We start from the raw sequence: 14,716 nt of genomic DNA on the forward strand, positions 1-14,716 counted from the left end.
AGAGTAAACATTAACTGCTTCTTTAAACTGAATGGCAATTCTATGGTATTCCTTTCTCTGATTTAAAAAGAAAAATGTCAGAGTGTATTCCTGTGGCTTTTGAATGCAGAATTTCAACATGCATTCCAATAGCTTAAAATTTGATTTATCAAACAAAAGGAAATAAAACATATAGCCTGAATTGAAGTTTTTATGGGAGGCTTTGTATGCTGACCTCCCCAGTTGCTGTGCCCCAGCCTCCTTTGGTCAAGACCATTTGTGTGAATTGCAGAGGACTCAGAACTGAGGCCTACAGGGAGGGGTGAAATAGTAGGGATGTTTAATTGACTATAATGGAAGATCAGTTGCCATTTCTTAGGAAATGTGCCTTTTTCAATAGTTACCTGTTGTAGTTTCCATCAGTATAAGAACTGTCAACAGAAATTCAATGACAAATTCATGTTTCCTTTTAAGTGGTTTACATTCCTTTCACTGACTCAACCAGAGTGGTTAAAAGGATGTTTTCATAGACTTGGTTCTGTTTCCTGTTCAGAACCTTTATAAAGTAGTACAAAATGGTGCACTAGATAGTCTGAATCTTCTTTGACTCATTAAATTTTAATAACCATAATAACATATTTGTCTTTTACCTTTATTGAGATTTGAATCTCATTATTTGAACCTGCCTGTCAGGTGGGTATTGTAAATATTATTTGACTCACTTTTACAAATGAGGAAACAGGTTCACAGAGGATATAAATTGCCATCATACAGCTAATGAGAGTAGCAGGATTCCAATCCACTCCAACTGACTCCAAAGAACAGGATTCTCTATACCTGTGCACTAGGTGGTTTATCAACAAATCAAAGATGGTTAATTTCTCATTAAACTTACCACTCACTGCAATAATGAACCAACAACTGGCCAATTTACAAATTAAAAAATAGGTCAGGTTTTTTTTTTTACTTCCCAAGGTTATTATAAAATTTTTAAATGGATTCTTATAGATCTTTGAACTTGAAAAATGTAATTTGATTCCCCCTCCCCCAGTAGACTTATAGACTGTAGGATCTTGGGCAAATCCTTAATCTTTCAGGAACTAAATTTTCTACATTGTTAAAATGATGGTTTTAAAAAGAGTTGATCTCTAATGCCCCTTCCCCGAGTTCTAGAGATTTCATAGTCCTGATTAGAGAACTTCAGTACCTTCTTGTTCTGGAAGAATAGCCTGCAAACCTTTTGAAAACATCTTGTGACCCATAGAGGTGGGGTCATTCTTATTTGGGTGCCTAGATCAAACTGTATTTTTCTTTAAACCGGCAAATTTAATAATGAGTTTCACATTTATACACTAGTTTAGATAATTTTAATGCATTCCTCTTGAAGAACCATCTTAATCTAACCTAGTTAGATGAGTTAACCTTCTTGAAGTCATCCCCTCTTGTGACTGAGCTCAACACAGGATTCATGAAATTCTCACTTCCAACTGAGTATCAAGTAGGTGGGGGACATTTAAGACTGTTTTAAGGACTTGAAGATTGAAATGAATCCTTTCTTCCTTTTTTGAATGAATTTCATGTTGTAGTTCTCTGGGTTGTTTATTTCTAGATGGAAACCTATTATTCTCAAGGGGGGATGGGGTGGTTAGCTCATCTCAGAGAAGGAAGTTAGTCATCATTAGTTATGGACCCAGAGGTCCTCATGAGAAGTCTATTATAGAATTTAAATATAACCATGCTTTGGAAATGTGTTGGGATTTCTAACTCTATGGAAAACAACAAGAAAAACCCAAAATTATGTGTGTGTGTGTGTGTGTGTGTGTGTGTGTATTATATATATATAATATATATATAAAATCATATAAAAACAATAATTTGCATTTTATAAGTGCTTTGTGATTTACAAAGAACTTTGATGGCAAAAGCATGATGTAAATAGTACAAGTATTAATTCCCCATATTTGCAGATTAAGAAACCAAGATTCAATGTGGCTAAATGACTTGCCCAAAGTCACAGAACTAGTCAGTATGAGGCCCAATAGTTCTGATTACAACCATAAATAATCCTTGTAGAGAACCTTGGACCCAAACCCAAATTTCAAGACTCTGAAATTATACCAGCTCTCCCTTGCTGCCTGAACTAATAAGGGCTCTGATGGGTGGTTGAACCAAGGCACATCTGATGATATATCAGCACCAACAGATCCCATGCTAATATTCCAAATTCCTTGACTATGAAAACAATTTTCTTTAAAAAATAAAATAAAATAAAAACTATAAAAGTAGGAGACTTGAGCCACCCCTGCTGTCCTGTTTGTGTTAAATAGACTCCACATCTGAAATGCAGCTAGCTGCATCCTAATGAAAGGCTCATCCTTTTCTTCTTTTTATAAACCCTGGTGTTTTGCCACTCTCCTCAAAGTAGATCATGACTTAAAATTTGCCATGGTGTGGCCTCGTTGCTATTTTTTGATGCCTTTGACTTCATTATTACTTGTAAACTTTAGTGGTGATGCTCCAGAGTTATTTTTATAAGGAAGATGCTTTGCCAGTCTGTTGCTGCTATTCTTCCCCAGAGAATACTTTGAATTGCCATAGGGGAGACTCAGGAACAGGACTGAGCTTGAAAGTCTCTCTTGTTAGACTCAGAGTCAGAGACACACATTGGTCTGAAACTGTCTCTAGAATCACTGGATTTCCTCTGCCGCCCTCTGCTCATCTTCCTCCTAAAAAAAGTCATTGTTTAAGGGAGCTTTTATTTCTTTGCAAATCATTTTGAGCTAGACAGGAGATAAAATAAAGAGACATTTGCTCCAGAGTTAAACTCTTCAGTTTTTAAAAGTTTTTCTTTTTTTCCATATCTTGAGTGTGACTTGATTGAACCAATCACAAAGGACTGAGATTTTAGTCTAATTAGTTGTTTGAACTAGACATAGTATGACATGCTACTCAGAATTCAGGGAAAATATACCATTTCTAAAATATACCATCACCTAAATGGTGAGCCTAGATAGCTACTTCTTTATCTAAGATCCCCTTAACAGATTCCAAATTTTCTATATAGGGAATTATGACTTTAAAAACTTTATCAGAAGCAGAGAAATAGAAAGATAAAATGTATATATATATATATATATATATATATATATATATATATATATACACACACACACACACATATATATATATATATATATATATATATATAAAACAAAGGATTACAAAGGATACGAGCTTTTAAAATAATTTCATTTTTCCCCAATTACATGTCAAATCAAGTTTTAATATTTGTTATTTTTAAGTTTTGAGTTCCAAATTCTATCCCTTCCTCCCTCCCCCTGCCTCCATGAGCAATCTGATATAGATTATACAAGTTGCCATACTTTTAAAGTGGACCCCCCCAAAAAGACACTTTGTTATAATGAAGATTTTCTTTGAAAAACTTTTTGATTTGGTTTTGTAAGTCAAATGTTTCCTGTTGTCCTATTTTAAATAAAAATGTAGAGTTCTCACATGGATGCCTCTTGCTTTGTACTAAAATTGAATTTTATATGTTGCTGAAGCAGGCACATGCTGAAGTGGTTCTGACAGCATTGAAGATATCCAGTGGTGAATTAGCACAGTGAAATAAGATCACTGAAATTCTTTTAAAAATACATGTTCAGTTTATACTGAAGTTTTAAAGATTGAATAAATATATTTCAATAACATCTATTTCTCTTGGAGACTTCAGAGTCCAAAGATGTGAGAGAATGTTGAAATAGCAGTTTCAGTGAGGAAAAGGATACTCCTGCATTGCATAATAAAATAAATTGATCTCATAATCTTCCATTCATTTTTCAAAGCCTTTCTAACCATATTTTAAAGTTATTTAAAGGCTTAATTGGAGGGAGGAATTATCCAGACCTCTCTAAAGAGGATGTTGTGGGTACTTGATGAATAAACCCATTGCTGATTTTTTTTCACTTGTGAGACTATTTTCTGAGAAAGTATTTGCTGGGTGAGCAATTTTTTTTTTATTTTATTTTTTTGTGTATATGTGAAGCAGTCAGAGTTAAGTGACTTGCCCAGGTTCACACAGCTAATAAAGGTCAAGTGTCTGAGGCTGGATTTGAACTGGGGTCCTCCTGCTGCCAGGGCTGGCACTCTGTCCACTGTGCCTCCTCCATGTCCCAAAAAATTTTTTTAAATTCTCTAAAAACTACAAATTTGTACCATAGTTACTTCATGTACCTAAGTTGTCCTAATGAATATAGTGATTGACTCAGAGTCAGAAAGATTTGAGTTCAAATAGGAACTCAAATATTTACTAATTGAAGGATCCTGGGCAAATTCTCTACTGTTGAATGAGAATAATAATCATACCTACCTCAATGGGATTCATGATGATCAAGATAATAGGAGCAAGGAGCAAGATAAGACATGTAAAGGGTCCTGAAAAACTTTCACACCATATAAATCCTAGGGAATATTATTTTCCATATTTCATATATGGAAAATGTATATATAATATTTATATATTATATATTTATAATTGTTACTGGTCAGTCATTTCATTCATGTCCAGCTCCTGGTGACCCGTGGGATTTTCTTGGGAAAGATACTGGAGTGGTTTGTCATTTCCTTCTCCAGCTCATTTTACAAATTAGGAAACTGAGGCAAACAGGATGAAGTGATTTGCCTAGGTACTCAGCTAGTAAGAGTCTGAGATCAAATTGAATTCAAATCTTGACTTCAGATCCAGTGTTCTATCCACTGAGCCATCCAGCTGCCCATCATACACACATACACACACACACACACACAAACATGCATATACTTATATACAGGCACGTGTGTGAATGTGTGCAAATTCATGTGTATCTGCATGTGTATGTGGTTTGGATATATGTATGTATATGTGATGATTGTCCTTTGCATTCAAAGAAGACCAACACATCAGGGAGGTAATGCCATGACAAGTAAATGAATTGGATTTGAGTGAGGGAATGCAGGGCTAAGTCACCAGCCTCACTATCTCCTTCAGAGTCATCTGGGTTCAGTGGTCAGATATGAATCAGAACAACTGGAGATGACCCCATATGTGAAGCAATCAGGGTTTAGTGACTTGCCCAAGGTCACACAACTAGTAAACATCAAGTGTCTGAAGTCACATTTGAACTCAGGTCCTTCTGACTCCAAAGCCAGTGCTCTATCTACTGTGTCACTTAGGGATCCTCCCATGTGCGTGCAAACACACACACACACACACACACACACACACAGATGCCTGTGTGTGCACATACGCATATGGTATATACACATATATGTCCATAAATACACATGTCTATATATGTTTTTATAGAATACTAAAACATTAATAAAAATCCTTTCTGTTTTGCTCAATTCATTCCATGTTAGGGCCAGGTCTTTGAAGTCCCCCCAGGGGAGAATAAGTCTATGCAATCAACAGAAATTTTGCCCATCCAGTTTGCAGTTTGTAGTATTCCATAGCAAGCTCACCATGTGCATCAGTGAGCAAATGTGAGTGCGTATGTTTGTTTTTTGTGGGCGGCCTTGTCAACAGAAGAAAGCTGGCCATAGCTAACTATCCCCCTCGCTGCTCCTACATTGCTCTCACCTCCAGCAGTCATGATTGATGGCACCTGACAGGAGTTATTTTTTTCCACAGCCGGCTCATATATCAGGCTAAGAGAATGGAGAAAAGAAAGGGTTAGGATGTTAAGAAGTTAGCTAGGGTACGTGAAGTGTCTGGGAAGAACTAGAAAGAAAACAGAAGTACAAATGTCTGCAGGTGATGGCAGATGAAAACTGAAATGTAAACACATTAACTTTTTTTTATTTAAGAAGTTTTTAATTCTGTAACTAGTTCAGTAGTAATAATGACCTCCTTCTCTCTGTGCCCCTGACTTCCCTTTGTGCTTTGTTAGTTATTCTTAAAATCACAGCTGAAAGGTTAATGGTGTCAGGGCTATGGGTGGAGAGAAGAAACAACCTTCACCCCCAAACATCATCACAGGATTAGGGCTAATGGGAGAACTAGACAAGTGGGGTTGTGGAGTCATCAAGTTGTTTCCACCACCTTCCCCCCAGTCACAGATAGAACAATTTAGCTAGATACTGCTTCAGCAGCATCATTTGATCAAACATTTTGTCAGATGGATTACATTCCATTTCTAAGACATTCTCCCATTTACCCCATTTCAATCAGTATAAACAGTTATTTATTACTCAGGAAAGACCTATACAACCATACACATATACTCAGAGAGACTTAGCTAAGGGATAGTTTTGATGAAGAAATCAACTATCAACTCATTTGACAGCATATTCTAAGCATCTCTCTCAAAGAAAATATTGTTAGAACAAGGGATGTTCCTAGTTCTAGATTTAGGGGAAAAAAATCTCTTTAAGCTATTTACCTAATAGATTTTATTGTAATAATTCTTATGCGTCAAATGTTCACTGAAAGGACAGGTTCAATAATTCTGAAATAAGAAGTACTTCTGAAAGAAATAACAGAAATTCATGAACATCACTTTGTTAAAGCTTCTTAATTCTGATTTGTTGTAGCTAGCTAGTTACAGACTTGTTCTTTTCTAGAGAGTGCACTGATTTAGTTTGGTGTTGTAGTTCACCAAAAGAAGACCACATGGAGATTTTAAATTTGTAACTTAAATGGAGACCCAGGTTCTTTTCTCAAATTCAAAGACTTAGGAAATAATTTCAAGTTTCACTCAGTCTTCAGATGGGTTCCATTAAGTCATTATAATTATATACATCTGTTACTGACATAATTGCCTGAAATTATACTGTTGTTCACCTGTATGATGACAGGGGTAAGTTGGACAATACATTATTGGTTTCATAGCTGTCTGTGTCTATTGAGACCTGCTATCAAATAGAGAGAAGACAGTTATATCTTTGGGGAGATTTGGGGAGAAGACTGTTAGGAAATTGCTACTGTTGAGTCACTGGTTTTTAAACTATTTTAAAATCCAGAGCAAAGAGCACATGTATTTCAAATGAATGTCATATATACTGTTGTAAAATTGTTTCAGTTGTGTCTGACTCTTACTGATCCCATTTGGGGTTTTCTTGGCAGAGATAATGAAGTAGTTTCCCATTTTCTTCTCCAGCTCATTTTGTAGATGTGGAAACTGAAGCAGACAAGGTTAAGTGACTTGCTCAAGGTTACACATTTAGTATGTGTCTGAGACAGGATTTGAACTCATGTTCTCCTGACCTCAGGCTTGGCTCACTTTCCACTGTGTCACCACACTGCCTCTATGTTTTATATAGCTTTGTTTAAATATTGTTTCCTCTATTAGACTGTGAGTTCCCCAAAAATGTACAGATAGGGAAACTAAGGCAGCACCAGCTGCCTTTCACCATTCTTTGTAACCCTACAAAGTACTTCTCATAGTGCCTGACACATAGTAGGTACTTATTAATGTTTATTTAAAAAATGATTATTCTGAAAAAAAATTACAAATGAAATGTTAGAAATTACAAGTTTTAAAATACAGTTGGGGGGCAGCTAGGTGGCTCCCTGGAGTCAGGAGTACCTGGGTTCAAATCCGGTCTCAGACATTTAATAATTACCTAGCTGTGTGGCCTTGGGCAAGCAACTTTAACCCCATTGCCTAGCAAAAACTAAAAAAAAAAAAAAAAAAAATACAGTTGGACCCTGTCATGGCATAGCTACATAAACTGATACGGCACAAACACTATTTCCCCTGAACATAATTACATCCTTCAAATAAATGTCTACTAAGATTTGGTTATAGCAAAAAAAACTAATTTAATACTATTTCATTAAAGGGTACAATAACTATACTGCTGTTCATTAATATATTTGTTTCGGTAGTCAATCAAGTACCCCATAATCTGCAGAATTCAATTTAAAAGTTTTCCCCCCTCCTCCAGGCACTTGTGTTTTGGTGAAACTACAAGTTTACTAGCAAAGACAAATTTATTTTGACAGTTTCTACCTGTACTGCCTACTGATTTAAAGTTCTGACAGTCCACTGAGGTGGAAGCATTTTTATTAGCAACAGAGAAACAAGAATAAGCCCCCTGAGGGGTCTAGATACTATCAAACCCAGACATATGAAGGTTTCCTTCCCCACCATGGTTCATTTCACTGATATAAAAACTCCCAATATTAAAAATCACATTTAAAGAGTGAAAGCAACAAGATGTGGAGGTGAGTCTACTGGTATAGGGTTAATTTATAATTATTGAGATGATTTAAAATAATTTGTGTTTAACATGATCAATTGTCTATTATCAAAATGCTAATGAAATGATAAACATCTGCTAAATTCTTTAAGATAATGATCACTGGAAGTTCCAGAGGTATTTTTTTCCCCTTTGTCCCAGGATTCCTGCCTAGTTCATCATATCTGCATACAGATTTGATTGGGTAAAGGAAGGGTGGGGGTGGCAAATGACCTGTGATGACAAAAGACCAGTTTGTTTATTTCCTAGCTTGTTTTCTCTTTGATTTGATTATGGCAAAATACGAAGTGGTTCTCCCTGAGAGAATCTTTATCCTACAAAGCCATATCAGTTCATGTAACTCTATTGTAATACAATTCTACTGTTTTTGTACAACTCTCTCTTTTCATTTGTAATTTTTTTTCACAATGTTCAATTTGTAAATAAACATTACTAAGCAACTACTATGTAATATGGAGTACAGAAATAAATTATTTTACTTCTAGAAGTTTTGTAGTTTGTTGAAATGATGACAAGAGATAATCATTAACCAGAAAATAGATCTGCTCTGCAGACAATGATTGTCTTTGTAATTTTGATTAAAAAATAAGTCAGAATAAAAAGATAATAAAAATATTAAGGAAAGTATCTGCTTTAACCTAAGGTATATTTTTTTAAGTTAGCTGCATTTAGTTTAAAATTCTGTTTTTATTATACATTTAGATACAAACACTTTAAATGAATACTTTAACATATGCTCCTAAAACCCAAGATATATTGATATTGTTTTATACTAACAGATCCCCCAAACTGACAATAATTGTAACATTATCTAATTAGAAGGGCAGTATGTAATTAAATATAGGGCTATCTTGTGAATATAAGACAACTGAAATCAAGAGTGTTTACTTTGATATCAACTAGGAAAAATACAATTTTCTTTTCTATTATTTCAGTAATTAACTTGCTAAATTCTGGCTTAAATTTCAAAATAGTTCATTTATTTCATGGAGCACTTCTAATAGTGTTTGTTATTACAAATATATTCTTCAGAATTTTCCCTACTTCTTTTTAGGATTAATCTAAATGAACTCAGGCAACCAATTCAATACTACTATAAGTTATACCTTGGAAGGATTCAAAATTTAGTAGCAGAAATATTAAATGGTTACTATGAAAATAGCATTGGAATAAGAGTACGTATTCTTCGATGGTATAACTATGGATGGAAATTTTAATAGGTGGGACATTATCCACTACTGTTAGTTTCTCCTTGAAGTCAATAAGGGGTTACAGCCACATAATTACTATGTACAATTCCTAAACTCTCTCTTAACTATAACCCATTTTCTGAAACTTTCACAGGATAGACAGTTTGGTCAGCATAGTTAGGTTGAAGTTCAAATTTTTTTTTTATTTTAAAACTAATCAGTCTGAAAAAAAAGCAAAGGTCTAATGGGGTAGCTACTAATATAAATGTTAAAAGGAATTAAAGAATTTATAATAATTTAAAATCTCAGGGCAGAAGAAATTTCATTTAGTCTTGAGCTATGTCTAATCATACATTACCCCAAATCTCCCCACCCTTTTCTCAATCTCATCCTCTTTTAAATACATATTATACATATATAATGTTTTATTCATTCCAAAATAAGAGAAAATCCTCAATATGATTTATGAAACAAATAATTGAAGTCAGAGCTTCCTTGGGAGCAAACAGTAACCACAGAGCATTAATGTTTCTTTTCCTTTAAGAACAAAACAAAATAAAACAACACTCACTAGTAGTCCCAAATTTATAGATTATATAAAAAGTCTCCACTAACCATTCAGTACCGTCTTTTCTAAGGCAAACCACATGGTAGAATGCATCTGGCTTTAATAGAAGCACCTCCCCTTCTTTCTCTTGCCTCTTTGGCTTGTCAGGGCTGCTCAGACTTAGAGACGGTTTCATTCTCCAGTACCCGCCAGTATGATTCATGGACCATATGTCTTTTCAGAGTCTGAACAAGCATGGCCCTGGCTGTAGGAAAGCACTCTGCATCATTTAGACAATGAGAAAGTAAGGTTCCTTTTAATTGTATTGCCTCCTCCTGTACCATTTTATTCCTCCCGAGTAATAGATCTCTTCCAGGTGGTGGCACAGCAATCTTGTTCCTGTGCTGATAGGTTCGTGAGAGATCTGAAGTGTGAGAGTGATTGAATTCCTTTTTTTGTTGTTGTTCTTGGCAGGTAGTACATGCCACAGTACCACCCTTCCTGCACTTGTGCGCACACCTACCCTGATGATGCAGCCTTCCCTGGATATCAAACCATTTATGTCCTTTCCAGTGGATAATAGTTCTGCTGTTGGGCTCTTTCCAAATTTTAACACAGTGAGTAAATACATTTTTATGTTATTTATTTGTGCCTTCCTTGGTTTGTTTTCTTTATTGCAGTTGGGAATACCCAATAGATGAAGCCTATCTTTCCAAAGTGTTATTTTCTCATCAAATATTGGACAATCCTATTTCAGTTGTGTTATGGAAGATAATATCTCACATGTGGGAGTTAAACTAGTAGATTCATTTTAGTGAATATTTTCCCAAATGATTTTTCACCTGTTGCTTTGCACAATTTTGAACGACTTTCTAGTAAGACAGGAACCTCTCTTATTTCTGGGATACTGTTCACGTGCTAGAAGATTACAATTTCAAGATATCAAGGAGCATCGATTTTTTTTTCTTGCTAAACTGGAAAGGAAATGTGACTGTGGGCTTTCAAGAGCATTTTTATTTAGAAGGCATTGTAGATATAATTGAGAACCTTAGATAATCATTATTTTAAAAAATTTTGTATTAGTGTAGATTAAATGTGTTTGATTCAGTCCAAATTTTTAGAAAGATTAACCCTTCTTTGAGATAATCCTGGGCCTTTAAAAAAAATCTGTTAATGATTTATAAGATTCTTACAAACTCTTTCAACAAATTCTAGATATTAATAAAATTTTATCTCACCACCAATCCCCTCATTTTCAAGCAGCCATTGTTATACTGATATCTCCCAATAACAGTCAAATGACTTCTGGGAGTAGAAATGGTAAAGTGTTGTAGGTGATGATAGGACTGGTTTCTGAACAGTCAGTAAATACAGTCTGGTTGGACGTGATCGTTGACATGGATTAGACAGCATCATAGAAGGTGCTGTAATCGGAAGAGAATTGCATTATCAACACCACCAGACAGTGAGTGTTTGAAGCACTGCCAAGTGTTTCCTTTTGCAAACAACTTCTGCACGAAGTGAAAACAGCAAGGGATTTTTTTTCCTCCAGGGTTGTAAATAAATTCTGCTGACAGGTCTTCTGCCATGGCACAGAGTTGTAAGGTAATTAGGGTGTAACAGATCAGCCAACTTTTTAAAATAGTGGTGGCCTTGACTTGGAGATTAAACAGTTGGGATTTTTTTCCTCCCCCTCATTGAGTTTTTCAGGCACAACTCAGACAATAAAAAGGAAAGATGGTAAGCATCCTTTACGATGCAGTGGAACCGATCAGTAAGATAAATTACCCCTGTCCTTTTCACCAAACTCCATCAATACCAACCCTTTTGGAGTAAAGTGATATACTATTTCAAGAGACTAAGTAAAAAGCATGTCCATTATATCTTTTATTGAACATAAATGCTGATCAACAATAATCATATTGAAAAGTATCTCTCTTGGTACCTTTATTGCATTATTACTTTTGTTTTGTTGATTTTTTCCTCTTTAATGTGCATTTGGAAAACAGCATCTGGATCAGAAATAGTTGGGTAGCAGTCGGAGAACTATATGAACTATTCGTATGTATCTGGACCAGTACTGATGCTGCACAGATCAACTGTTTGCAGCCATACCTTTAAAAAGTGACTAATATATGCCTTATACATAATTTTGGAAAGGTATTTTGTAGACAAGATTAAAAGTAAAATTCCTAAACTGGTAAGACCCATGGATCTTCACAAATTGATTTTTTGCTTGTTTCTCCTGCCATAATTATTTACCTTTGATACATTGGGTACATCAGTGATACATTTTTAAAAGCAACTTAATGGATGCTGCCAGAAATGGAATTTCATTGTTTACTGTTTGAGAGAATCATAACTTCTTCCTGAAAATGACATTTGTTAAAGAGAAAAGTGATCACTACTGAGCCCTCTGCAGGAAACAAGAAAACAGCTTTCTATTGAAGCCAAGAGCCAGTCCATCATTCACTCTAGTCTCTATTACTTTCTACTATGCGAAGTATGTTTCTTGGACAGAGAATCTTTTAGTTTAATCAGAATATTGAAAAAAATTGTGGGTTCAAAGAATGATTTAATGAATTTATATAACTTAAGCTATATAAATGGAGTGAGCTGATCTTGGAGTCAGGAATTAAAATGTTATGGCACCTCAGAGGTAGAATCAAATCCTGCCTCTGACACCTGTTCTGAACCTGGGCAGGTCACTTAAATTAATTCCACTTTAAAATGGCTTAATAATTGTTCCTTGGCTTTCGTGGAGGCACTTTCCATATCAGATGTTCCTAATAATAATAATAACAAAAACAATAATAATAATGTTTGTCCTTCATTTTCGAAGAAGATCACAACATCAGGGAGGCGATGCCAAGACAAGCACATGAATTAGATTTGAGTGAGGTCGATGCTGTGCTAAGTTACCAGCCTCACTTTCTCATCCAGAGTCATCTGGGTCCAGTGGCCAGATATGATCAGGACAATTGGAGATGGCCCTGGATGCGAGGCAATCAGGTCACATAGCTATTAAGTATCAAGTGTCTGAGGCTGGAATCGAACCCCAATCCCCTGACTCCACTACTCTATCCACTGTGCCACCAAGCTGCCCTAAATGTTCTTAGTTCCTTATATCAATTAACTCATAACCTTAAATTAAAATGTTTTATAAGACAAATTTGGCCTTATAGTGGATTTCATAATGCAGTATAACTTGTGCTTTTTTGCATAGCTTTTGTTAGCTTACATTTGTGAAATCTGTAGTTGGGATTTTCTGTTATGCTACCTTATCTAAAATTTATGCAAATAGAAAATGCTTAATAAGTGTTAGGGTAGTTAAATCGAAATACCATCTAATTTACTCTATAGAGCAACTACCTAATGGATATGCCCATAATTTTTTTAATGTGATGCTTTTCTTTCATTTTTACTCCCTGCTTGAAATTAATTTTATTTTTCTGGAAAAAAGCTGGGTTCTTATCTGGTGAATAATAAAGACCTTAGAAGTAAAAGTTTAAGCAACAATTCTTGTTATAGGTGTATTCAGTTAGTGTTTTGGGATTTAACTTTTTAACCATCCTCCCCTCCAAAAGAATGTCTGAGCCCACTTGTCTTGAAAGGAATGAACAAATATATGATCATAATTTTGGCTAGAAATGCTAGGCTTGGAGCCAGAATACATGGATTTGAATTGTGGCTCCAGTATTTACTAACCTTGTGATCTTGGGCAAGTCATCTTCTCTGGGCCTCACTATATTCATCTGTAAAATGAGGAGGTTAGTCTACTGACCTTTCAGGACCCTTTCAACTCTAAATCCTCTGATCTTGTGCCTGAAATACCAAAGGACTAAGGAGTAAATATAGCAACGTGTAAAACCCTGATTAAAACTTGTTTATCACTTAATCTTTTGTGCTCTGCTGAGCAAGTATTATAAATCAGTTTTCTAGACAACTCTTAAATCCACCTCTTTCTCTCCTTCTCTCCTTTTCTCTCTTCTTTTAGCCCCTCTTCCCTACCCATTTCCCTCTTCTCCCACTATTTTCCCTCTCCCTTTCACTCCTGGCTCCTCTTCCCTTTCTCTCTCCCTCCCTCCCTCACTTTTTCTCTTTATCCCTCTTTAGCCTAGTTCATTTCATCCATGTATATATGTATAAATATATAAATAAATGTACACATATATGCATACACACATAGATATACATGCACATTTTGTGTGGATGTGTGGATATTTATATAAATGTAGATTATATATATATATATATATATATATATATATAAAGAGGTTTTGCATGTATAAAAGAGACCATTACAGATCTACATCTTTGAGGAAATAATATCACAAAAAACCAACATTTCTAAATGGCAAATTCACAAACTGTCCCTCTCTTTACACCCTACTTCTGAGTTAAGAATGGACTGTCTAGGTTCCACAGTGAATTTCACTGATACCTTATTTTTATAATTAGGTATATAACTTGTATATAAGGCTTCTTGTTTTCCCAACTATGAGATAAACACTAAAATGTAAAGTTTTGAGAAAATTGACATATTTGAATTATTTTTTTAATTCAAAAATTTTGTCTATTTGCTTCCCAGTGTGTTGTTGGTAAAAAAGAATTGGAAAAATTTTTCTGCAAAAGAAATATTCCCAGGGCAGCTAGGTAGCTCAGTGGATAGAGCACTGGCCTTGGAGTCAGAAGTACCTGAGTTCAAATCTGGTCTCAGACACTTAATAATTACCTAGCTGTGTGGCCTTGGGCA

The 14,716-nt window shown here is 35.1% G+C and overlaps 1 protein-coding gene across 6 annotated transcripts in view; it reads left to right on the forward strand.

Annotated features, from left to right (window-relative positions):
• The window catches only part of ZNF385B (zinc finger protein 385B), a 483,339-nt gene that overhangs the window by 363,663 nt on the left and 104,960 nt on the right, over nt 1-14,716 (forward strand). For all 6 annotated transcript variants that reach the window (XM_074215577.1, XM_074215578.1, XM_074215579.1 and 3 more), the window contains one exon: nt 10,435-10,577. In XM_074215577.1, coding sequence (XP_074071678.1) covers nt 10,435-10,577 — 143 coding nt within the window. Of the gene's footprint in view, nt 1-10,434; nt 10,578-14,716 lie in introns of those variants that run through there.

Source organism: Macrotis lagotis, chromosome 1 (genome assembly GCF_037893015.1).
Source record: "Macrotis lagotis isolate mMagLag1 chromosome 1, bilby.v1.9.chrom.fasta, whole genome shotgun sequence".
Taxonomy (NCBI): Eukaryota; Metazoa; Chordata; class Mammalia; order Peramelemorphia; family Peramelidae; genus Macrotis; species Macrotis lagotis.